Source organism: Wyeomyia smithii, chromosome 1 (assembly GCF_029784165.1).
Source record: "Wyeomyia smithii strain HCP4-BCI-WySm-NY-G18 chromosome 1, ASM2978416v1, whole genome shotgun sequence".
NCBI classification, from domain to species: Eukaryota; Metazoa; Arthropoda; class Insecta; order Diptera; family Culicidae; genus Wyeomyia; species Wyeomyia smithii.
The window spans coordinates 12,126,399-12,153,461 of NC_073694.1; the positions used below are offsets into that span (position 1 = coordinate 12,126,399).

The 27,063-nt window shown below is 40.2% G+C and overlaps 1 protein-coding gene across 1 annotated transcript; it reads left to right on the plus strand.

The window, feature by feature from the left end:
* On the plus strand, nt 1-25,886 carry LOC129716572 (histone H2A.v1-like). Its single transcript, XM_055666407.1, has 3 exons — nt 1-168; nt 13,997-14,186; nt 25,326-25,886. The coding sequence occupies exons 1-3, from the start codon at nt 1-3 to the stop codon at nt 25,715-25,717; spliced, it is 750 nt and encodes a 249-aa protein (XP_055522382.1). The 3' UTR covers nt 25,718-25,886.
* The last annotated feature ends 1,177 nt before the right edge of the window (nt 25,887-27,063 follow it).

Here is a 27,063-nt window from a genome sequence, read left to right on the forward strand (position 1 = left end):
ATGACGGATTTGCACATCGCACTAAAGGCCGAAGCCAAACGGATTGGGCTGGTCAGCAATATATCGAAGACGAAGTACAAGAAAGAAAGGGCCTCACGAGAAGAAAGTGCTAACCTTCCACCTCGAGAAATCGAAGTAGTCGACAAGTTCGTGTACCTGGGCTCACTGGTATGGCGTCGTAGACAAATTAAGTAACGCATGAAGAAGGGGGAGAGGGTTATGTCTGCGTTACTTATTGTCACATAAGGGATGTGGTATTAGTTGAGACAGTTACGGTACTGGGATGTATGCTCAAAATTGAAAATTTGAAGGATGGTCAGTCTGTTCAGCGTTACGTAATTTTAGGAGGGAGGGGTCATATTGAACGTTACTTATTGTTGCATAGGAGGGGAGGAGGGAACCTGAAATCCAGATTTTTGGCGTTACGTAATTTGTGTGCGATGCCTTACATAATGACTGCCCTGGAAATAGGCTGCGCATCATCAAAGATCAGCTTACCGATATTAGTGGGAATCCCAATTATTTGGATTAGCGAGATGTTATCAGAAAGAGAAATAGCAGCAAGCCTTGGTAGCTCTAATATAAGTGTAACAGCTATAAAATGGTGCCCACAAAGAGGGGTGATATCTCCTCTGCTGTGGTCATTAATAGTTGATGATCTTCTAAAAAAATTGATGGAAGAAGGCTTTGAAGTAGTTGGAATTGCTGATGATATTGTCATTATTGTTCTGTTTTATTTTGTTTTATTTATTTATTTCGTCAAGCAAATGTAGACTACAGTTATAATAATACAATGTTTTCTTATATTCTATACATTATTTCCAGTAGTAAGTCGTTTTTTTATTTGATTTCTGCCCATGGTGATGTCGATATTTTCGCAGTGCTGATTATAGTGACGCATCATGCGATTTATTGGGCCATTTTTTGAGTAGTTTGTTCTGTGAGAATTTTTCGAAAATATTTTACGATTTCTTAATTGACGACTGGGTGCATAAAAATTTAGTTGTGATAATAATTGAGTAGATTGCACGCGTTGAGAAATAATGTCATTGATAAAATAAAGCATTGAAAGATCGCGGCGTTCTTTAAGTGCTTGTATGTCTATAAGCATGCAGCGTGCTTCATATGATGGTAAGGGAAATGATGTCCAATTTAGCTTACGAAGCGCGTACAAAAGAAATTGTTTTTGGACAGATTCAATGCGTTCTTCATGTGTGGCAATATAGGGATTCCATACAATGCTACAGTATTCCAGAATTGGTCGGACGTATGTTATGTATAATAGTTTGATTGTATATGGGTCTTGAAAATTGTGGCCTAAGCGTTTTATAAAGCCCAGCATACTATTTGCTTTGTTGATAATTGTATTATAATGTTCTATGAATGTAAGTTTGGAGTCTAAGATTACGCCTAGGTCCCTTACGATTTTGCATTTTTCTACTGGTTGGTTTCCTAAGAAAATGTTTGTAGGTGGTGTTACTGTTTTTCTGCTAAAGGCTATTGAATTACATTTTTTAATGTTGAGTTGTAATAGGCTTTTGTTGCACCAAGTGTAGAACACATTAATTTCATTCTGGAATATTTCGAAGTCTTCTGCATTGGTTATTTCTATAAAGAGCTTCATGTCATCAGCATATACAAGCACATGTATTGACTTAAGAAGGAAGGAAATGTCATTTACGTATAATATAAAAAGAAGAGGGCCCAGGTGGGAACCTTGAGGAACCCCAGAAGTTACTTCTATTGGGTTTGAAAAGGAATTTTGAAAGCGGACTATTTGTGTTCGCTTTGTTAAGTATGACTGCAGCCATTCCAAAAATTTTGTTTCAGTTCCGTATTTTTCGAGCTTGAAGAGCAATAATGGTATGTCGATTCTGTATAATGCCTTGCTAAAGTCCGCATAAAGAGCTTCTACGTGGTTACCGTTGTCCATTACAGTCAGAGTGAAAGTTATAAATTTTCAAAAGATTTGTGGTAGTTGATCGGCCTTTGTAAAAGCCGTGCTGTTGAGTTGTAATTTGGTGTTTTACTTGTTGAAAGATTTTTTCATTAATTATTGATTCAAATAATTTTGGAATGCATGAAATAATGGCAATTCCACGATAATTACGAATGTCAGATTTAGCGCCAGATTTGAAAATTGGCACTAAATATGAAGTTTTCCAGAGTTCTGGGAAAATTCCATTCTTCAGGGACATGTTAAAAAGGTGTTGTAAGGGTGTAGATAGTTCTTCTGCCAAGTTTTTGAGAAAAATTGGAGCTATTCTGTCAGGTCCAGGACCTTTCGTAGCGTCTTAATTTTTAAGTGCGTTTCGAATTTCGAATTCAGATATTTGATTGACAGATAAAGAATTCGAAAATTCAGGAAAATACGAGAAGTATTCGCGGTCGCGATCTGTTTCTTCATATGTGGTGTAAATTTCTTGAAAAAAAGTGGCAAAAAGACTACATATTTCATTACTAGTTTGTCCTACATTACTGTCAAGATGCATTCGTGATGGAAAGTTGTTTTTACGTAATTAAAGAAGTTCTTAGGGCAAGACTTGATTTGATGTTCGATTTTACGATTATGTTCTTCATGTGCAATTTTAATGGCTGCCTCAAGTTGACAGCAAATTTCTTGGTAATTTTGAAGATTTTCGCTATTGTTGTCTTTTTTGTATATTTTATGTGCTTTTTGTTTTCTATTTTCCAGTGTGGTTTAATCCACAATTGAAGAACCTCTTCTTCAATTGTGGATTAAACCACACTGGATATTTGTTGGTGTTCGTTCGTCTTCTTTTTTTTTGAGGTACATTTTCTGATATAATTTGATTAATTATTTCATAAAATTTTGTTACTTCTTCGTTTACATTTCCTTCTTTACAAATTATACCACGCCAATTTATTATGCGAAGTATACGTTTGACTTGTTCGAAGTCAGTTTTGTGGTATTCCGGTACATCCTCGTACTCGCAGTCGCTAGGGTACGAAGTGTTATTCATTACTATTGAATATTCAATTGCTGTGTGGAATGCTTCATTTTTCCAGATGGGAGTCAATGATGCATCTACACAGAAGTCTTCAGTGCAGTTTGTGAATAATAGGTCTAAATAAGCATTTTGATTGTTTTTGACATGATTGATTTGATATAGACCGAGTTCTGAGGATTTGCCAAAAAGATACTGCAGTGTTTCGTTTTCGCTTACGACTGGGAGTAAGATAGATTCATTTTCAATGTCTACAATAAAGTCTGCATTATGTTGGTTGAAGTCGCCATAGACATGCAGTTTTACTTCTGGTTTCATGTTAGACATAATAGATTCTAGAGTTTTGAAAAATAATTCATACGAATGTTTATGAGCATGTTCCGGTGGAAAGTACACGGAACAGAAGATATGTTCTTCGCCAGCAATAAATGGTTTGGCCCATACGTGTTCAAATTCTTTATATTTGTCGGATATTATTTCTTCAAAAGTAAAGTCTACATTAATGGCAATGAGGACTCCACCGCCTGACTTTTTTTGACTGGTAGACAAATTCCGATCGTGCCGGAATACATTATAATTGTTTCCAAATACTTCTTCGCTTCTTACGCTTTCGTCCCAGCTACTTTCAGTTCCTAAAATTATTTTAAAAGATGACGACAATAGATTTTGTTGAATTTCTTTCATTTTGCTTGGGCTTATCATGCGATTGAAATTCTGACAATAGATAAGAATTTCAGTCGCATCCTGTCGAGGAAGCGAAGAAGTGTTAGTCAAGTTATTACTTATGTTAAAATATAATGGTTCTGCCTCAGAAGAGGGACGTCCGTTCGTGGCAAGTATGATGATATCATCACAGACCGAATGCAAATTGCCTTAAACATTATTTCCTCGTGGTGCGATAGGGAAGGCTTAAATGTAAATCCTTCAAAAACCACTATCGTCCCATTTACACGTAGAAAAAAAACTAGGCTTAATGGTATTAGGCTAAAAGGTGAGCTTCTTAAACTCTCAGATAACGTCAAATACCTTGGAGTAACTCTTGACAAAAAACTTAACTGGAATACACATCTAGAGCAGGCAATAAAAAAAGCTACAAATACACTATGGATATGTAATAAAACTTTTGGTAAACAATGGGGACTCAAACCGAAAATGATCCTTTGGATTTATTCGGCTATAGTGAGACCCAGAATTACCTATGCTTCACTAGTCTGGTGGACAAAAACAAGGGAGAAAGGTGCTCAAGATAAGTTGGAAAAACTTCAACGGCTAGCCACTCTCTCAATAACGGGTGCAATGAGAAGCACACCCACCAAGGCATTGGAAGCTCTACTGTTTATGCTTCCACTGCATCAATTCTTACAATTAGAAGTCGAAAAGAGTGCCTTACGGATCAAAAGATCATTAAGGCTCTTTGAGGGTGATTTAACGGGTCATCTAGGTATTCTAAAAACTGGTCGTATCAATCCCCTAGTGATCAACAAGGAAGACCGGATGGAGAAATGATTTCGAATGATTGAACCTGAGCGTGATGTTTGGGAACGCGGTGGTTCTGATCTCCGCCCAGGATCAATCATTTTCTACACAGATGGTTCAAACAATCGAGTGGGAGCAGGAGTATCTGGCCCAGGAATAGACCTGTCAGTTCCAATGGGCCAATGGCCAACTGTCTTCCAAGCTGAAGTCCAAGCAATACTAGAATGTTCGGAAATATGCCTACGCAGGAAATACAGACACTCAAACATTTGCATGATGTCCGACAGTCAAGCAGCGTTGAAGGCTTTGAGGTCTGCGACATGCACATCAAAACTAGTTTGGGAGTGTGTTCAATCACTCCAAACACTGGGTTGTAATAATCAAGTAGACTTATACTGGGTTCCTGGTCACTGTGGAATAGATGGGAACGAAAGAGCCGATGAATTGGCAAGACTTGGATCGTCTCATCAGTTCATAGGACCAGAACCTTTCTGTGGTCTATCCGCTTGTTCCCTTAGAATGGAACTAAAAGCATGGGAAACTCTGAAAGTGGAACCCAACTGGACAAACACCTTCATCGGTAGGCAGTCGAAACGTTTCATCACTCCGAACGTTTCTATGACTCGTAACATACTGGATCTTTCAAAAAAAGATCTAAGCACCTATACTGGTGTAATAACAGGGCATTGTCCGAGCCGTTTTCATTTGAAGGTTATGAAAAAACTTCAAGATGATACATGTCGAGTATGTGGCATGGAAAAAGAAGATTCGGAACATCTGTAATGCCGATGTCCGGCAAAAGTTATAAGTTCTTCGAGAGAGGTCTTCTGGAACCCTCTGAAATCTGGAGAACAAATCCCAGTACGGTTGTGCGCTTCATACGAAGTATAAGACCGGACTGAACCAATGCTATTGGCCAGACTATAACGACCACTTCCAATAGTGATACGTTATCCTGACTAAGCAAAATTAAAAAGGGGGAATATGTCACAAAATATCAAAAAATTGGTCGCAGTGACGAAAATACCCAACACGGAAAAAAAATCCCAATTATTTTGTTTTTATTTGCCTAAGGCTCCTGTATGAGACTCACGTCTGTATTTTCTTCGGTGAATATTTGGTTGAGGAGTCCAGTATCTCCTATTGCATAGCGAAGACTCACCTGAATAAATTTAATATTTGTGTGAGGGGTGGCTGGTCAAATTTGGATTTTTAATATCCCGTCCAATAGGATTGCGAAGCTCCTGCATCATCCTTTCCTCGCATTCCGATTCGAGTCTATGGTCTCCTCGACTTTGCTTTTCTGCCTTGTTAGATACTGTTCTTGTTTTGCGTTCGGGCACTTATTTACTAAGCCACTGGTTGACCCCAACCTTCTTGGCGAAGATTTGTTCAAACTTGAAGTTCAGCTTAAGTCCCAATTCAGTAATTTTGCGCATAGAAGCGTCGTCCACTGGGCACTGACAGTACAGTGTTCTTTGATTGTATTCCGCTTAAGGATCCTTTAGGCGTCAGTATTAATTTGGTTTTGGCACTCTATCACATGACGAAATTTCTCTTACAAACGCCCATATTTATTGAAGTTGCTATGCTACATTACAACGTTGCTATATTTCCTATTCTGTTACTGCGATTGAAAATTTTCTAACCTACAGAAAATGTCAAAATGGGCTGATTGCACTATCCGCCATTACCGCTCGTGGAAAGCTGGATAGTTCAGTTCTTTAAGGTCGCATGTCTAAACGTAAACAAAACAAGTGAGAGTTATATCGTTATAACTCGTTAGTTAAATGAGTTATTGTACTTCACAAGCACAAACCATCTCTCACTCGTTTTGTTTACGTTCAGACATACAACTTTATCACGAAGTACTCCAGAGCTCTAATGTTCCAAGTACCGAATTACAACTCTTTTCGTTCGGCTGGATTTTTATCGATTGTTTTGATACGTTTTTACTTCTGAATTGGGCTACAGCTCCCCCTAGCAAGTTTAAAGATCCCCCCCCATAGAAGTTCCGAGAATAATTGTAGTCAACATAAATAAATTCCATACTTCTTATCAGAGCATCAAAATCAACACAAATTGAGATGTCATCATTCATTGGCTGAGAACCAGTACTGCACCCAGGGTCGATTCTCAAACCTAGCTCTCTTACTTGCCTTACCAATAAGACGAGAGCCGTAGTGGCTCGTGCTGTATCAAGGAGTATTTGCCATGCTGCTCGGTTTTGGGCTGTGTTCCGCCAGTTCCTCAAACGTGTCATCACCCGCAAGTCCTTTTCGGTCTGATCGAGCCATCGTGCACACTGGGCCCCTCTAGTCCTGAACAGGGTTGCTGAAGAGAAGTGATTTCACAGGATCATCGTCCGGCATTCTTACGACGCGACCGGCCCACCGCAACATATTGACTTTCGCCGCGCACCGCTCTCTCATGAAACGCTACGAACAGTATAGAGATTCTAGCACTGAGAGGGAGGGAAGGGAAGATGAGTTTAAAAAGACGGCGTTGATGAAGCATGCGATAGAAGAGAATCACAGTTTCAATATAGCCAACACTAGAATTTTAACTTCGGATGACAGGATTCAAGCATTACAGGTGTTAGAAATGTGTTACATCACATGTGACAGATCCGCAATAAATTATAGAACGGACACGAACAACTTAAGCATCGCTTACTCCGGCACGCTGCGATCTCTCACATGTTGATGCAGACTACTACAGTCTCTAGCACTCTCTATCTCTGTCTTGCAACATTATTTCTCCCCGTTTTGACGCAACATTTCCCGACGGCTTTAATCGTGTGTGATGTGTGTTGGAAGATACTGTGTAAGTGTAGCTCATCCGTTTGCGTTTTTTTAAATTTTGAAGTCACAAACCAATTAATATTTTGTATATTTTATATCCATAGTGTAGTGCAGTTAACCTAAAGCAATTTTACACCAATGCACCATATTTTGACGAGAACTTGTTTGTTTTGTTTGTAAGTTGTGTATGTAATAACTTAATTCGTGTGACTAATTTATGTAAATTGTAAACTGTTATCGTAGTTGCCCTGAGGACGAGGAAATATATCCTTGAAACGTTGGCTTTGACATAATAAAACGTGTTTTAAAGAAACCCGTGACCGAAATTGCCATCATTGAACCCATTTCTGAATAAATGTTTTCATTCGTGATCAGAAATCGGAAGAAGGTGCTGAACATAATCGACCAAAAATGGTAAAAAGTGATAAAAGTAGAAGCAACGAGATGCGATGATTTACAGTTTGGAGGAAACAAAAGCAACTTTACACGGGTTTACACGTTTACTAGTGTGCGTAGGTGAAAAGTCACTTATCTCTATAACATGTTTTTTTTAATTTATTTTCGTCAATCAATGTAGACTACAATTCTAATGTATACGTTAATCTTAAGCTATCGAGTTCTAGCACGTAATGCGCTTTTTAATGCGTTCCGGGACATGGTAACGTCTATAATCTCGCAGTGTTTGTTGTATGCGTTCATGATGCTGTTAATTGGTCCATGTTTGGCGTACAGTGACCGGTAATTATTGTTAGTAAAAATATTGCGCGTTCTTAAAGGACGAGAAGGAGCATAAAAGTTAAGAGTTTCCAGCAGATTAGGTGAATTAACACGTTGTGAGATCATATCGTTTACAAAGGTAATCATGGTTGTTTCTCGTCGTTTCTTCAGAGTTTCGATATTAATAAGCATGCAGCGAGATTCGTAAGAAGGGAGAGGATATGATGCCCAATTGAGTTTTCTTAATGCAAAAACCAGAAATTGTTTTTGAACTGATTCAATACGATTGATATGAACTTCTTGATATGGGGACCAAACTATACTGCAGTACTCTAATATTGATCGAACATAGCTCACAAAAAGAGTTTTTATTGTGTATGGGTCCTTGAAATGATAACTGAAACGTTTAATAAAACCAAGCATACTGTTGGCTTTGTTGATTATTGTGTTATAATGATTCACGAAAGTGAGTTTCGAATCGAGGATCACTCCTAAGTCTCTCATTTTGGTACATCTCTCTACAAGTTGTTGGCCTATGTAATAGTTCATAGTTTGCATTGAAAGTTTTCTTGTATATGATATGACATTACATTTCTTAATATTTATATCAAGTAAGCTTTTCAGACACCAAGTATAGAAGGTATTGATCTGCAACTGAAACAATTCGAGGTCAGACTGGTTTTTAATCTCCATATACAATTTCATATCGTCGGCATAGATTAAAATTTTGATCTGGTTAAGTAAAAGGGTTACATCATTAACGAACAAAATGAATAGTAAGGGTCCTAAATGTGATCCTTGCGGAAATCCAGATGTTACCTTCACTGGATCAGAGAGATGGCCTTTGAAACGGACAAATTGTGTTCTGTTCGTCAAATAAGATTCAATCCATTTCACGAGTTGGTTATCTAGTCCAATGCGTTTTAGTTTGAAAATCAGTAATGTTATATCGACTCTATCGAAAGCTTTACTATAATCGGTATATAATGTTTCAACGTAGTTACCTCTATCCATTGCAGCGAGTGTGAAATTAACGAATTCTAATAGATTAGTAGCTGTGGACCTTCCTTTGAAAAAACCATGTTGGTTGATTGTAATACTATTTTTCACCTGTTCGAAAATTCGTTTATTAACGATTGATTCAAATAGTTTCGGAATACAAGAGATGATTGCTATGCCGCGATAATTTTTTATATCAGAGCGTTTACCTGACTTAAAGATCGGGATGAGAAATGATTTTTTCCACATGGAAGGAAATTCACCTGTTTTGATTGAAAGATTGAAAAGCCAAAACAGTGGTTTTACAAAAGAAGAAGCAAATGTTTTAAGCATAGATGGTGGAATTCCATCTGGCCCAGCACCCTTAGTTGCATCTAGGGATTCTAATGATGTTAATATTTCTTGAACAGTTATATTTTGAACTGATACACTATTGGTACATTCAGGTAAATGCGTGAAGTAGTTAAAATCTCTATTTTCATCCGGGTTTTTGTAAACGGTCTGGAAAAATTTCGCAAATTGGTTGCAAATAAGCTGAGACTCGGTATTTTCGTTACCTTCAAAATGCATGCGTGATGGAAAATTATTAGTTTTCATTTTTTCCTTTGCAAAACGGTAAAACTGCTTTGGATCAGATTTGATATTACTTTCTACCCTAGAGTTATAATTCTCATAAGCTAATGAGATTTCTGCATCTAGTTCGCTGCATATGTTCTTGTATCGTTCCAGATTGGTCTCACATTTATGGTGTTTGTACATTTTATGGGCTTTCTGTTTTTTGTTTTTCAAGTTTTTGATCTGTTGCGTGTACCATACGGGATCTTTGAAACAAAAGTTAGTGCGTTTTTTCGTCCTAGGAACTGTATCATTTATAATTTCGTATAATAGAGAGAGAAACGTATTCGCGGCTTTTTCAATATCCTCTTTGCCTCGCAAAAGTGATTGCCAGTCGACTACACTGAGTTTACGGTCGATTTCTGTTATATTAGCTTTTTAAAAGTCATACACATACTCAAATTCACTATCATTGGGACGTGATCTAGTGCTATCTATGTTCAATGAATACTCAATGGCTGTATGAAATTTCTCATTTTTCCATAGAGGATCAACGGCTTTATCTACGCTAAAATCTTCAGTGCAGTTTGTGAACAAGAGATCTAAAAAACAGTTCAGTTCATTTCGTATTGCGTTTACTTGATATAATCCTAACTGACTGGTCGTGTCGAAAATTTGCTGTAGTGCCTCGTTATCTCCTACTATAGGAAGCAACAGTGATTCGTTATCGCAGTCCTTGATGAAGTCTGCATCTTTTTGATTGAAATCGCCGTATATATGAATTTTAATTTCCGGGTCAGAGTTACAAATTACTGAGTTGGCGGTTTCTAAAAATAATTCATAATATTGTTTTTTTTGCAAATTGTGGAGGGAAGTATACTGATGCAAAAATGTGGCATTGACCGTTTAATACAGTTTTGACCCAAACATCGTCAAATTCTTTATACTTCATCGTTGGGACCAACTCTGCATCGAACTTTGTCTTGACGGCTACTAGTACACCGCCACCAGATTTTTTATCAGTTAACAAAAGATCACGATCGCTTCTGAATACTTGATAACTGTTTCCAAAAACCTCCTCACTCTTTATACTTTCAGACCAACTTGTTTCCGTTCCTATAATGATTGAATACATACAACCACTAATCTTTTTACTAAGGATATCAATTTTTTTTGAACTACTCATTCTGTTAAAATTCTGGCAATAAATTACAAACTCTTCAGAGCCACGTCTTGAATTACTCTCTTTCTCATCGAAAGGAGTCATTATTTCCGAAAAATCGGTCTATAAAATTTGTCGGCACTTTCCCTTGCGCGTTGCAGGGATTGAATCCTCTGGTTGTTCAAGTGTCTACTATAAGAATTAAGGTCTTCGGAAGCCGCTTGTTTCGGTACGCCGAATTCTTCATGTACCTCGAAGAAAAATTTCCTGAGCTCCTCCGCAGCTACTGGTAGTCCCTCTGATGCCAAAGTAATTTGTATGCTGGTTTTCGTCATACCGTCGTAGCAAACCGTTGGGTCTTTGTCATGCATGTACGCAAGGTAAAGACGTACAAGGTGCATAATTTTTGGATCTCGTAAACGCGCCTTCAGAAAACGCCCGTCTCCAACAGCTGATTGTTGTGTTAGGTTGACAACAGGAGGCCGCATGGGATCGAGCGACCACGATGTTGGGTGCGATTCTAATGTTGCTTTCGAAGTCGTGTTCTCATTTGGTGGCGATTCAATATTATGTTGGTTCTGGTTGTCTGAACGGTAAGGGTTTATGGTTTCACCCTTCCGGAAGTTGATGAAATTTGGAACTGCGAGGCCTGCTATAGGGTGGTCAATAGTTGATGGTGGTCTGGCAAATTTAACTTTGGCGGTTGCCAGTAATTGTTTATCCGATCCATTGACACGGATCTGGTCGTTTTGGTAAGTGTGTGTGAACTTGTGGCTGTTGTTGATATAGTTACTATTCGTTGTCTTGTTACTGTTGCTGTTGGTGGTATGGTTTCGATTGTTGTTGAAGTTTTTCGATTCAATATATTGTCGCCTCCTGCGTTTCCTGTTTCGTCTACATTTTTCGGCAGCCTTTTCTTGGAGCCTACGAGTCCGTTGTCTAGCATCATAATCCGACCAGTCTGGCATCCAGCGCCATTTATTACCCAAAGATAGAGATTACTATGTTTTAAACTTGTTTCTGAATAAATTTTTTCGTTCGTCATCAGAAATCAGAAGATGCAGCTTCTTCCGATTCATGATCACGAATGAAAAATTTATTCTAAAACGAGTTTAGAACTTATAATAAGTGTTCAACTGAATATTTGTCGAGCTGCTAGAAACACAGCATAGCAAACAAAAAGGCGATTTGTAAATACTTTCCTCAACGAGTGCCACTAAGACATTCGTACGTAAAAAGGTCTATTGGAAGGTTTCAAGAAGGTACTGACAATTTTCGTCAGAAAGGCGTTGTCAAAACAAATGGTCGGGCCTAAAAAGAAAATGTAGGCGTCTACAACTTTGCCTACAAGTTCATAAATTATTGAATACGCTATGCTAGCAATTCTGAGAACTTCGATTCAAAAACTGTGTTTTTCCAAATAAATTAATATCGGTTTCAGTAAACAGCAGATTCAATGATGCTGGTGGAAAAATTTAAATAACCACATTCCAAGTTCTGACGTTTTACAAAAATTCTGATCTCAAGTCCGAGTTTCACCGCTTTGAAATTGTTTAGATTCTACAACTTTTGGTGGTTTAGTGGACCATGACAGCTGTCAATTTAGCTTCCTCCCCTTCTTTACCCCTTAATGAATCCAGCAGCATTATCACGCATTTGCCATCAATCAGAATGATTATCTTCCAGCCAGAGTGCTAATAAATCAAGTAGGCGGCTTCACCTCGCAGTGTGCATTGAGGTTTTGACAGTTTGTCACCGCACCGCTAGGATGGCATCATCTTCATCATCGTCATCATGGGGTAAATTATTATATTGCTCTTGTAAACAAATCCGGTTTCTATCCGTTTAGCAGTTCACAGGGCTAAGCCGGCCGCGGGCGGTTCTACACCGTGACGGTCATTCACGGTTCCATGCTAATGGGCCACCTGTTAGCTAACTGTGGCTGTGGCCACTCATGAGAGGATTTCCCAACATGTTTGAACCAGCCAGCCTTTGATTATTTTGGACAACGCGCAGCTGATGACCGACCGAACGTATGGCATTGTTGTGGTCGTCTTCGTGGTTGGCAATATTTACATAACCGTAACGTGTTAAGTTAGCAGAGTCACACGCAGCGGTGACCGAGATAGAAGAAGTTAACGACAGTTTGGCTGATATCGTCTAGAAATTTGGTGGCCATTGATATTCTTTCGCAAAGGCTATCAATATGCGTAACGCACAGAGCTCGGCCGAAATGCCCATACCTGGTGCGGCGGCGGTGATTCTGGCCCGTTGATTCGGAAAGATGCACACCCGATCATGGTTGTAAACCGGTTGCTCCCGATTTCACAATGCAGTTAAAAAGAAAGAAAAGAAAAAGGAGTACCCTCCAGGCATGGAGAGATTCGATTATACATTATGAGTTACTACGAGGTACTACAGTTATTCCTTACTAAGAAGCAGAGAGATTTTCATTTTCGCCATTTTGAACATAGCTTTTCTTTGTCATTTGAGATGTTTAACCCGTTAATGGTCTGAGGCTAAAAAATGTCATTAAATTTTATTGTTTATTTCTGATCACTGGCAATATAGTTGCCTCTGCCTTATGAAGGGTAAATATCAGGGGGAATCTATCTGTCAGATATCGTGAAACCGTGACCAACACATTTGGCAACAAGGCGTCTGTATGTTTTGGTTTTTGTCGTTTTGATCGAAGTAAAATGTAACGTTCTCTTTTAACAAAACTCGAGAAATCGCGGAAATCTTTTATTAATAATGCGTTCCGTAGTGAAATTTTGGGACAGCAACAAGTTCTAAACGAAAATTGGTGATGTTTTATCGTCACATTGATAATTTATCAAACGTCATGGACCAACAAACTTCATGGACCAGAGTTGATCTGCGATAACGCACACCTATATGAAATTTGACAACGGTAAATCCCCCCTGGTAAATATAATGACAATTTGACATTCTGCAGTTAAGCCAAGTGCCCACGCTAAGCGAGATCCACCTGTAGCGATCGTTAAAGCCGGATCGATACTGATAACAATAAGAGGGCGAGCAGCGGCGGCGAGACTAAATACGCACGTTTTGTGCTTTGTTGCAAACGAGTTGCGTGTCTGAAACGCAGATGAAAGAGATAGCGGGAGACGAAACAAAACGCAAACAAGTATGAAACCTGTTCGGGCGCGTTTCGGGATGCTGAGCTGAGCGCAGAGCTCGGTTACGTAAGGAAGCTTTATGCTAATATTGATTTTATGTCATCGGCATTTGGCTAGTTTGCTCTTCCTCCTCATCTTCCTCTGCTCCATCATCAACTCATTTTTCTCCAGGCGTGGTCACATCGAAAGCGAATCGCAAGTGTGCCGATTGTTGCCGGTGGTCAACCGAAATGCGGTCGGATGCTGCCCGGGGGGCTAGTTTTTTTTCCGCCTGGTAGTCGATTCTTCCACCGCGAAGAGGAAGAGACAAAGCGGGAGGAAAGAAACAATCAGTTGAATGGGCGGCCGTTGAGGCGCGCCGGTGAGAAGGTAGAGGACGGGTGACCTAGAAAGTGAAATTTCTGCTCTCCGCGTGAGTTGCGCAACACGACGTTTAGGGTGCCAGTCTTTTTGGTTTCGGATTCTTGAAGTTAGTTCCCACAACGTCGTTCATGCGATAAAAAGAAGTTGAGTAGAGAAAAGTGCCACTTCCAGAGCTGCGGAAAGTCAATATCATTCTACTGACATTACGCCAAAATGATGCAACATCAGAATCAGCCAACTACGATGCATGGTTCATTACAAAAGATTTTGCGATGTTACAATGATTCTCTTAGCGTCAACTCTCACTCTCATTCTTTTCTTGCTATCTTTCTCGATCATTCGGGTATGGCTGTACTGAGATTGAACCAGCAGAAATATCAAGTTCATTTTGACAGCATGATGTTATGAGGATACCAAACATAAAATCAATGATTTTTCTTCAATTGATATGTATGATATTGATATATGGTCGGCGTGCGATCAGACCGAACTAAGCGCCGTTTTCTCAGATTGAGTTATTGACCCCCAGTGGATATGAGAAGTAATAATCTATCTATTATGAAATAACGAAATCGTTCGAGCATTTGATAACACGCCGACTAAAAGCATTGTCAATAAACAACTATTACTACGTTTTGTAACTGAGCGTATTTTAGTTTGGTACATTTTGAATCTGTATGATCATTCATTTTTATTCTCAGTAGAGAATATGCTTCTTCATAACACCAATTGTAATGAAAAGAATTCTATTAATATTTTTCAAATGATCTCATATATTAATATTGCATTTTTATTTGTTTTTTGACAGCATGAGTTTATCAAATTGATTCTTGAATATTGTGCTTGTTGTAGGTTAAACTAAAAACAGTGTTAGTTCGCGGCAAAAAATGAATCGCGGGTGGTAAAACATAAAACTTTTAAATATGTATGGGTATGTATATTTATATACAGATCCTGTTAAATTTTGGCACGGTTCAACTTTGAAACTGTTCAATTTCGGTTCGGAACGGTTTTGCTTTTCTCCTAGTTTTCATTCATATTTTCTTTAAACGAAGAGGATGGCCGGAGTTAATCGACTGGTTTCGGATATATAGCCGGAATATGTTTCAGTAACATGGTAACGATGATCAAAGCAGTGCTTAGAAGTGCTTAAAATCCTACCATGCCTCTCATTGAAAAATGTAAAAATGCGGACCTGTTTCGGTTGTGTTCCGAATACTCGGGGTTGTTGTGCCAGCTCATCAAGCGACACCTATTACCACTGGTTTGAAATTATTAACCTAGTTCATTGGTGGCCATATCTTAAGTTGGGATCGTCACGGACCGCAAAGCAGATCAAATTTAAATTTAAATCCTGATAGCAACAAACTTCAAGCTGGCACTGACATAATCACGCTACTGAAACGATTTTTGATATTCCAAAAATCACCTTGATTTGCATTGCAGTGATATTTCCGAGTGAACTCTGTATATTCACGACGATTGACAATGAGAAGCCGAAAATGGCAACAAAAGAGACAAGATATTGAATCACTTGTCGGATCTCAACACTTACTGTGATGGTTGCTGGCTATTCATGAGAGAAAGAAACGAGTGCGATGATATTTTCTCTCTCATCATAGTCAGCATGTTGCTTGGATTAATCGCAGCTCTGGCCACTTCACAAATTGCGAGGGGCGAGACAATAAGTGCCTTTGATGTAATTTAGTAACTGCAGAATAGTTTCATGATTTCATTATGAGCTTTTTTCAGAAACCAATATGTTCGTGTTATTCGTTTCCGCGAAAAACGCATTCGAAACAAACTGGTTCGGCACGCTGTAATCAATTACACTTATTAAACTATCATCTGCCGAAAAAAAAACTATTATTACTATTAACGATGGGGAAGAAATTGAAATTTCTCCCATCAGCTCACCCCTACCTTCCCCTGTGCCCTCCCCTTTGCCAAGTCCTGTACCAAGAGTACCGGAAGTACGGGTAAAAGCTCACCCAGATGCCGCTGGCGGCCCCTACGTTGTTTTTTTCCGGCCCATAAAGAAGCCATTGAATATTATTCAAATTGGCAAAGACCTGGCAAAACATTTTTCGGCCGTAACCGAGATTACGAAGGTGAGGCCGAACAAACTGCGAGTTGTCGTGAGTAGCTTGAAGCAAGCAAACGAAATTGCTGGCTACGAGCTCTTCATGAGAGAGTATCGCGTGTACATCCCTGCCAAGGATGTAGAAATCGACGGTGTGGTTACCGAGGGGAATCTCACTGTCGATGACATTTTGCGTCATGGAGTTGGCTGTTTTAAAAACCCCTTGATGCAAAGTGTAAAGATACTGGATTGCAAGCAATTGCATTCAGTATCCATCGAAGAAGGGAAGAAGAAATTCCTCCCTTCGGATTCCTTCCGAGTAACATTCGCCGGATCCGCGCTGCCGAACTACGTCCGCTTGGACAGGGTTCGTCTACCTGTACGCCTGTTCGTACCGCGGGTCATTCATTGCCAAAACTGTAAGCAGTTAGGTCACACAGCCACAAGGCACGCTGTAGCAAGTACGGAGGCAATCATGCTGAGAACGCTTGCAGTGGGGATACTGAAAAGTGTTTTTATTGCGAGGGAACTCGGTCATGGCATGTCCCGCGTACAAACAGCGCGAGGAAAAAATTAAGCGTTCCCTTAAGGAACGATCAAAGCGCTCTTTTGCAGAAATGCTTAAGAGGGCTGAGCCACCCTCGACAGGAAACATCTTTTCCTTCTTGCCAACTGATGAGGGTACATCCGACGATCCCGTCGAAGGGTGTTCCTATGCCTTGCCAGAGGGATCTAGGAAGAGGAGAATGCTCAACTCTCCTAATCTTTCTCGTAAAGGTCGTAAGATAACCCCTAGCGGAATGACCAATAAGACAACACAAAAAGGAAGCGGTGAAGAAAAACCGAAGCAAGTACCCCCCGGTTTTATTTTCAAATCAAACCAGGAGTACCCACCGCTTCCTGGGGCACCAAAAACCCCTCGTGCACCCATTTCTCGATCAGGAGACATAAAAGAAACAGGGTTCATAAAATTCTCTGATATTGTGGACTGGATATTTAAAACATTCAACATACCAGATCCCCTTCAAAACATTCTTCTTGCCCTTCTCCCAACAGTGAAAACCTTTTTGAAGCAACTCACAGCAACTTGGCCCCTCATTTCAGCTATCGTATCTTTCGATGACTAATACGTTGAAAGAGGTTAGGAATTTTGTCACTGTGTTACAGTGGAATTGCAGAAGTATCATCCCCAAATTTGATTTATTTTCACATTTGATAAACACATACAATTGTGATGCGTTCGCGCTTTGTGAAACTTTTCTCAATTCAAATGACCAACTTAATTTCCACGATTTTAACATCATTCGTCGAGATCGAGACTCACACGGTGGAGGGGTACTTTTAGGGATCAAAAAGTGCTATTCTTTTTTCAGAATCGACCTCCCCTCGATCTCGAATATTGAAGTTGTTGCCATTCAAACGAATATGAATGGAAAAGACCTTTGCCTTGTTTCGTTATATATTCCCCCATCCGCGCGGATTGAACAGAAGCAACTCCTTGATACAGCAGAATTGCTTCCCGCACCTTTTTTGATTTTGGGAGATTTTAACTCTCACTGTTCGCTATGGGGGTCGCTGTACGACGACAACCGATCTTCTTTAATTTGTAACTTGATCGACGACTTCAATATGACACTTTTGAATACCGGGGAAGCGACACGTGTACCTAATCCTCCAGCACGTGAAAGCGTGCTTGACCTATCCCTCTGCTTGAAATCACTTGCGTTAGATTGCCAGTGGAAAGTAATCAACGATCCCCACGGTAGTGATCATCTTCCAATCGTTATATCAATTGCTAATGGTTCTACTCCCCCGAACCCAATCAATATTTCCTACGACCTTACACGTAATATTGATTGGAGGCGTTATGAGTCTATTACAGCGGAATCTATCGAGACTCACGAGGAACTTCCTCCGGAGGAAGAATACGCGTTCTTAGCTGGCTTGATAATCGACGCCGCGACGCAAGCTCAGACGAAACCGATACCCGGGGTAACGATTAGACAACGCCCTCCCAACAAATGGTGGGACAAAGAGTGCTCTGAGCTGTACGCGCGAAGGTCCGCGGCGTATAAGGACTACCGGGAGTACGGCACTGTCAACCTACTACGAAAGTACGAGGCACTGGGCAGGCAGATGAAGAGCTTAGTAAAGGCGAAAAAACGCGGGTACTGGCGGCGGTTCGTAAACGCGTTGTCGAGGGAAACAGCGATGAGCACTCTTTGGGATACCGCCAGGCGCATGCGGAACCGTGACGTTTCGAATGAAAGCGAGGAGTATTCAGATCGCTGGATACTCGATTTTGCCAAAAAGGTCTGTCCAGACTCTGTACCGGAACAGAAAACCTTTCGCGACGCGTTATTAGTAACTGCGGAAGAGCCTCCATTTTCGATGTTGGAATTTTCAATGGCTCTCCTGTCGTGCAACAATAAGGCTCCAGGGTTAGATAGAATAAAATTCAACCTGTTGAAGAATCTACCCGACTCTGCAAAAAGACGCTTGTTGAATTTGTTCAACAAGTTTCTTGAGCTAAATATTGTTCCGCATGACTGGAGGGAGGTAAAAGTTATTGCTATTCGGAAACCCGGGAAACCTGCCTCTGATCACAATTCATATAGGCCGATTGCGATGCTCTCTTGCCTTCGGAAATTAATGGAGAAAATGGTCCTCTTACGGTTAGACAAATGGGTCGAAACAAACGGTTTACTTTCAGATACTCAATTTGGCTTTCGCCGGGGCAAAGGGACGAACGATTGCCTAGCGTTGCTTTCTACTGGAATTCAACTCGCATTTGCTCGAAAAGAGCAAATGGCTTCTGCGTTCTTGGATATTAAGGGGGCTTTTGACTCTGTCTCTGTAGAAGTTTTAAGCGCGAAACTTCATTCGCAGGGACTTTCACCAAATTTGAATAACTTTTTGCTCAATTTGTTGTCACAAAAGCATATGTATTTCTCACATGGCGATTCGACAACTTCCCGAATTAGTTACATGGGCCTCCCCCAGGGCTCATGTTTAAGTCCTCTCTTATATAATTTGTACGTCAATGACATCGATGAATGTCTTGCAAATTCATGCACGCTAAGGAAACTTGCAGACGATAGCGTTGTATCCATTACTGGTAGCGAGGCTAGCGATCTGCAAGGACCATTGCAAGATACCTTAGACAACTTGTCTAAATGGGCTCTTAAGCTGGGTATCGAATTCTCTCCGGAGAAAACTGAGTTGGTCGTTTTTTCTAGGAAGCATAACCCAGCTCAGCTGCAGCTCCTACTAACGGGTAAAACGATCTCTCAGGTTTTAGTCGCTAAATATCTCGGGGTCTGGTTCGACTCTAAATGCACCTGGGCTTGTCATATTAGGTATCTGACACAAAAATGCCAACAAAGGATTAATTTTCTTCGTACGATCACCGGAACTTGGTGGGGTGCTCACCCAGGAGACCTTCTAAGGTTATACCAAACAACGATATTGTCAGTTCTTGAGTACGGCTGTTTCTGCTTTCGCTCCGCCGCGAACACGCACATTATAAAATTAGAGAGAATACAATATCGTTGTTTGCGTATTGCCTTGGGATGCATGCAGTCGACCCATACGATGAGTCTTGAAGTGTTAGCGGGTATTCTTCCGTTGAAACATCGTTTTTGGAATCTCTCTTACCGGTTGCTAATTCGATGCACAGTTATGAACCCATTAGTAATTGAAAATTTCGAGAGGTTGGTCGACCTTCAATCTCAATCCAGATTTATGACTTTATATTTTGACTATATGGCTCAAAATATTAATCCTTCTTCATACTATTCCTCCAATGTCGCACTTTTAGATACTTCTAATAATGCTATATTCTTCGACACCACCATGAAACAAGACATTTCTGGTATCCCGGATCAATTGCGACCCCAAGAGATCCCTAAGATTTTTTCGAATAAGTTTAAACATGTTAGTTATGATAAAAGGTTTTACACTGACGGATCTAATCTAGATGAGTCCACTGGCTTCGGTGTTTTCCACGAAAATTTTACCGCCTCCTACAAACTCGATGCTCCTGCTTCCGTGTACGTCGCAGAACTTGCTGCTATTCAGTACTCTCTTGGAATCATCGAAACCCTACCCACAGACCACTACTTCATCTTCACAGATAGTCTCAGTGCCATTGAGGCTCTGCGATCGATGAAGCCTGTGAAGCACACCCCGTATTTCCTGGGGAAAATACGGCGGTTTTTAAGTGCTTTAACAGATAAAAATCACCGGGTTACCTTAGCGTGGGTCCCTTCTCATTGCTCGATTCCGGGTAATGAAAAGGCTGACTCTTTTGCTAAGGTGGGTGCTATTGATGGCGATATTTATGAAAGACCAATTGCTTATGATGAATTTTATAGCATTTTGCGTCAGAGAACACTCAACAGTATTGACGAAAGCATGGTTCAAGGGGTTGGATGTAGGTCGGGACTTCATTCGCGTGATGTCTAGACTTATGTCCAATCACTACACGTTAAACACGCATCTCTTTCGTATAGGGCTTGTAGACAGTAATCACTGCGTTTGTGGCGATGGCTACCATGACATCGAGCATGTTGTTTGGTCGTGTACCGAATACTGTGGTGTTAGGTCCGAGCTTATAGATTCCCTTCGGGCCCGAGGAAAACAACCGAACGTACCCGTTAGAGACATTCTGGGAAGCGGTGATCTCCAGTACATGACACAGCTATACTGCTTTCTGAAAAACGCTGACATTAAAATTTAAAATTTTCTTTGTCTATTTGTCAGATTAAGGATACAAATATGCTATGCTGAAGACACGGAAACGAAGAGCCCGCATCTATGCTTACACAAATATTTTGAACCCACAACAAACAAGAATACAATTGCTCTACCAGTTGAAAAACAAAGTTCCAAAATAGTTTTAGGTCAAAATTGTATCTCCCCTCCTCTCACCTTAAATCCCCACTAGCTCGTAGTCGGCCGCGAGAATAAAGAAAAGGCCTCCCTCTTTTCCCTGCTAACGTAGAATTAATACGAATTGTACTTGGCTCAGTAAAACAGAAAATGTATCGTGCCGTGTCAAATAAACTAATTTAAACCTACTATTAACGATAATAGGCAGCCGGTAGCCTTTGAAGAGGACACTTGGATTAATCTTCCATTGTGTTTCGAACAAGTTTCCACCTTGTTCGAGTGCGGAATCAAATTCCGAACTCATATACTGAACGCGGAAGTTTGAGATTATTCAACGTTTCGATGTTTTTAGTGACCATGGAAAGGAAAAAATTCTGACAATGTTTCAAATCCAACTATTGCAACACAACTGACAGGCCTGATTAGCTGCAATGACAGGTCGCGTCTCGCGTGCCAATCACTCTTCGGCTACTTTGATCCCTGAAGCCCTGCCTAACGCGGAACATCAAAAGGGCTTGATGAGTTACTGGCTAGCCACAGGCCAATAAGTCTTTATTTATGATGACCTATCGGAAGATGACGCGGTCGGCCGTGTCTTCCTGGATGGAGGTTAGTGTTTGGCCTTTCGCGGAAAATGGCACCATTTGTCACGGGGTCGTTATGATGCACCACGCTGCTCTTTCGTGCTGCCGCCGATAATTATGAAAATGGCCACTGATGGGAATTAGATAATATGGTAGTGATTTTCGCTTACGTGTTAGTCTTGACCTAAGACAAGACGCGACAGCTGGCTTCTTATTTTTCTTTTCGTAACGGCCGTCATCCCCGTCGAAATTTTTTTGAACGTTCCATACCGTTGATGCCAGAATGATTATTTTTAACAACTTCTGTAGGTCAATGAAAATAAAACAAATTAAAATTGCAATATATAGGCGAATAATACCCAATTCTTATTTATTATTTTATGTTCAATAAAGCATACTTCTATTATCAAATTTTCTTGGTACCCAAATTTTTTTTTCTAAGTTTCTTGGACTTCAACCGAAATAGTAATAAACGATTAATCAATGCATTTTTAAAGTTATAACAGTGAAATACATTACTCGGTAATATCATGTACCTTGCATACTTTTGCATCATTATTTATGAACAATTATAATAGCTAAATTATGACTCTCCAGCATCACTGCTTTACAGTGAAAAGTAACCTCGTTGTATTTTCTACGTGACGATTGCGTTATCAAATTCAGCCAATCAGCAGCCGGTTCAAATTGGTTGAATGTAACGGTGACCAGCTGTCACGTCTTGTCTTAGGTCTTGACCAATTTTTCAGCTGAGTTCAATCGTCCAGAGTCTATGTGTATATAGAGTCGCGCGAAGAGAAAATCTATCGTTTCGGCAACACAATTTCTATGTCGTTTGTTGCCAAAAACTGTACAGTTCTGTTTTTCACCATGCATAAGCGAATATCATTTTTTGAAATTCTTCACAAGGTACACAGTTTTGAAAGATTACACCGGTAATGTTTTGTTAAATTTGAGTGAACCAGTGTACAGGTTTAATGTTGGATTCAAATGTGTAAGTGAAACTTTGGAAAAACACATTCTTTATTACGCTCAATTTCAACACTTTTCATCCACTCCTAACATTATCACCCTGTTTATTTACATTGCTCGATTGGTACCCTCGTTTGACACTGATTTGGTTCCTTTGGTTTCATCTTTGCGGGACTCTTATTATAAACATAGACTCTGCAATCGTCTTCTGATCCTTAGTAACAGTACGTAACGGCTCTGCTAAAATAAACACACTCGAGAGGGGGCGATAATTGTGGGTCAAAAAAAGACTAAAAAACAAACGCTGAAGTTTAAATTTATCTCATCCTTCAGCATCATCATTCCACAGATAAGCAGATGTTCAACAATCCGCTGCTTCAAACTGCTTCGGCCCGTGGAGTGCTGCTTCCACTCTAGTCTCTACCTCGAATCACACAAATCATGCTTAATATAGGGGTTAAACGAATTGAAATCACGTCCAATTTGCTGCTAAAACAGGATGTTACATGCCTCTGATCATCATTAGCGTCAAAACGGCACGATCTGCACTGCACTTTGCAGCGATGGGATCGGATCATCCCATCTCCACTTGTGCCATGACGTGCCGGACCGTGCGGTCAGTAGCTGATGTCTGCACTCTAACCGGGTTACCTTTTTGTTTCTCCTCTTGAAAGCCTAGTGGCTTAGCACCCACTAAAGGAGGCTCCCAAGAGTCCACTTTCGATGCTCGACTGGACTGAGCGGCTCGTCACGAGCCGCATCCGACGAAGATGAAACGATCGTTTAATCGTTCCGTATTCAATTACAACATCATGAAACATAGGTTTTTTTTATGTCCGTTAAACTTCTTCACACTTCGGTCCGCACAGTGGAAAACTGTTGGTCAAAAATTTAACAAAAAGCGAAGTTAATATGTCAGTCAATTTTAATTTTTAAAAACCTGATTCAATGAATATTTTCGGCGTTTGAGCTTCTCCAAAAATCAAATAACGAAATCTCGGAGGTCTCAACAACGATGAATTGGTACTCAGCACTCAATCTCTAGATCTAAAAGCTAGACCCTGAAATACCTGTGACAATAAGGTGATACTCCAAACGTGACACCGATGACGACGACGACGACGAAAAAAACGATGACAAGAAAAAGTTTCTGACCTCTATTGGAAAACCGGAAGAGTGACCTATGTGTTTCGCAGTGTTTGTGGCTATTCGAACGTAGAGAGCTTGGGGAGTACCCCTAAGGGGTGCTGCACTCGAATCAGTTTGTGAACAACTTCTTTTCCACAAATCGTTTCCTAAGAGCAAGCGCACCGGTGAGTTGCCATTTGAGTTGCTATTTTCACAACGCTGGCCGTTGCTATTTTGGATAGCAACCGATTTTCGCACCGGTCGTTGCTAATGGGGATTACCAATTCCACTATTTCTTTTTCACACCGGCAGTTGCCAATTTCTGAAGACCGTCACTAGCCAGCGTTGGCAAAATGTTTGTTTGTGATGTATTACGCATATTTTTGCGGATCTAGTAATAACCAATTTATCCGTCAGTCAATCGTTTCCGGAATGATCTACGTTCTTTCTACTTCATAAAATGTTCCCTCCATTTCACATAACTTTGTTTTAACTTTGTTTCCGTTCTCCCAAGTTATCGATAGCATAATTCTTTTGCAGATTTTTGACGTTGACTAACGTCTATATCGAAGTTAGGCACCTGATTTGAAAATCTAGTAATTCAACCAGGGAAAACCAGGGAAAAGTGGTCAGGTTTTGAGCGCTTATTTTTCAGTCATTTATAATCAGGTTTTCGAGGTTTTGGCATCAATCGATCAGAAATTCCTTTACGGTTAAATTTATGTAACAAAAACAAACTTTTGTTTGAGATACACTATTGAAAAATTGGTAATCAATATCGATTGTCTAAATCATACCGCGCAGCCAATCACTACCTCTCTACCCAAGCACAGTCGACACTAACGGATACAATCGATCTGACTTTGTTGTTATTGTTGTTGTCACTTTCTGTTTCCGAAGTTTATTCGCGTTCCTTGAATTTTCTGTTTTACAAAATGCTGCTGCTAGCGGAAAAAACCTTGCAAATATGCATGTTTTTGTTGGTGTTAATTTTACGACAGCGGCCGGCGCCCCATCATTTTGATTCCAAAACCGCACCAGTGACATGCGGACGCTAGGTGTTAGTAGCTGGAAGGAGGAAAGACAAAAGAGTACCGGTCATCTCGTGCCGGTTTCACCCGTAATGCTGGTGGCTTTTAGGAGTAAATGGCTACTGCAAAACACTAAAATGGCTGGAATTCTCGACGGACTAACTTGAAAACAAGAATATAATCGGCAACCGGCAACTTTTGGTGCCTCGAAATTTTGTTACAGAAGCGGCTTATTGAATTTTCTGTTTACAAAATGCTGCTGCTAGCGGAAAAAAACCTTGCAAATATTTTCTAGTTCTTCCATTCTACTACGTACGTAGCCCAACCCTCTCATCATTTTTCTTCATCCAGTAGGGTATATAAGAAAATTTTACTCTGTGGTTGGCAAAATAGTCTGTTTTTGGCATCAGTGGAATGCTGTTATTTAGTTGAGAACCAACGATAAGTAAATCTCCGTTGCAACACGTCTGGACGTGGTAAAGACGGCCAAGTTAAGGGAAAGGCAAAGTCCCGTTTGTCTCGAGCTGGTCTGCAGTTCCCGGTAGGACGTATCCACCGTCTGCTGCGGAAAGGAAACTATGCCGAACGAGTTGGTGCTGGTGCTCCCATGTGTTTGGCAGCAGTAATGGAATATTTGGCTGCTGAAGTTTTGGAATTGGCAGGAAATGCAGCTCGTGACAACAAGGAGACCCGTATCATCCCGCGTCACCTGCAGTTGGCCATCCGTTACGACGAGAAGTTGAACAAACTTTTGTCCGGTGTTACCATTGCCCAAGGAGGCGTCTTGCCGAACATTCAAGCCGTACTGCTACCAAAGAAGACCGAAAAGAAGGCTTAAATTTCATATTGACCCCGCTATAAAGAAAAAATCCGTCCTTTTCAGGACGACCAACCACTTCAAAGAGGAGTTAAAGCATTTATTTAGTACCTTTTCTGTATTTATTTACCATACAAAATTATTCCTGTAGAAGGGGGGATTCTTGTCATTACCAATTTTACAAAGAAATTTTTATTTGAGCAGTTGAGTTTTAGCATTGGGCGATATTGTATCGATATTAAATAAATCAATGCTTTCTACACGATATTTACATTTTGCGATAAAGAATTGGTTAGTTCCGTATAGAGACGTTGCGATACCATTAAACATCGATACTTGTATCAAGAGAAGATACTGATATTCTGATAGTATTGAGGCTAAGGTATCAAAACTTTTCATGTATCGTTGCGCGTTACCAGTTCATTAAAAGTAAAAATCATAATTTTTTTTATTCTTTATTCCTTAAGATGAAAACGTTCAATTCAATTGGACCGTTCATTTTCATTTACTGAACCTAGAAAAAACCAGCTTCTGCAGATACCGAAGGCCGATTACGCTTTTACTTTATAAGCTCCCGTTTTCGAAAAAAGCGGCTCGCATGTCTCAGTAGATTTGACCTTCGGATCATCGTAGAAAAGGATCGTTCCCGTAGGTTAATCTACAGAAAATTCTGTTGAATTAGCATCGCTGATGAGATGGCATGCATGCATGCGATGCAACGAAATAGCACAGGAAACAGCAAATTCTTTTGTTTCGTTCGTTCTTTTTTAGGTTGTTTTGAATTTTTGACGTTGACTAACGTCTATATCGAATGGCGTGTAGGCATGTCTGTAGCGCGTGTGTGCATGTTTATAGCGCGTGTGGCACCGCCAGGTTTGAGAAGCTACCATCATCCAGCATATGTCATTGGGCTATATAAAAGACTGTTTCTCCTCAAGCAAAGCAGAGGGACAAATGACCGTTTGGGGCTGAAGTCCCTTCAAAAGAAATCAATCAATCAAACCCCATCAGTTTCATTACTAAACCGTACCGTTTACACACGGACGCTAAGTGCTAGCAGCTGAAAGGAGGAAAGACAAAATAGTACCGGTTATCTCGTGCCGGTTTAACCCGTAATGCTGGTGGCTGTTAGTAGTACATGGCTACTGCAAATTACTAAATTGTCTGGAATTCTTGACGGACTAACCAGTAAACAAGAATAATCGGCAACTGGTACCTTCTGATGCCTCGAAGTTTTGTAATAGAAGCGTTGCAATTCCCTCCACTATTTGTTTTAATGGAATATAAGAATACGGTAGTCAACGTCATGCGGTCGTGTCTTGAATACCACCCTCCTACTTTTTTACTTGTGCGTACATAAATTTTTT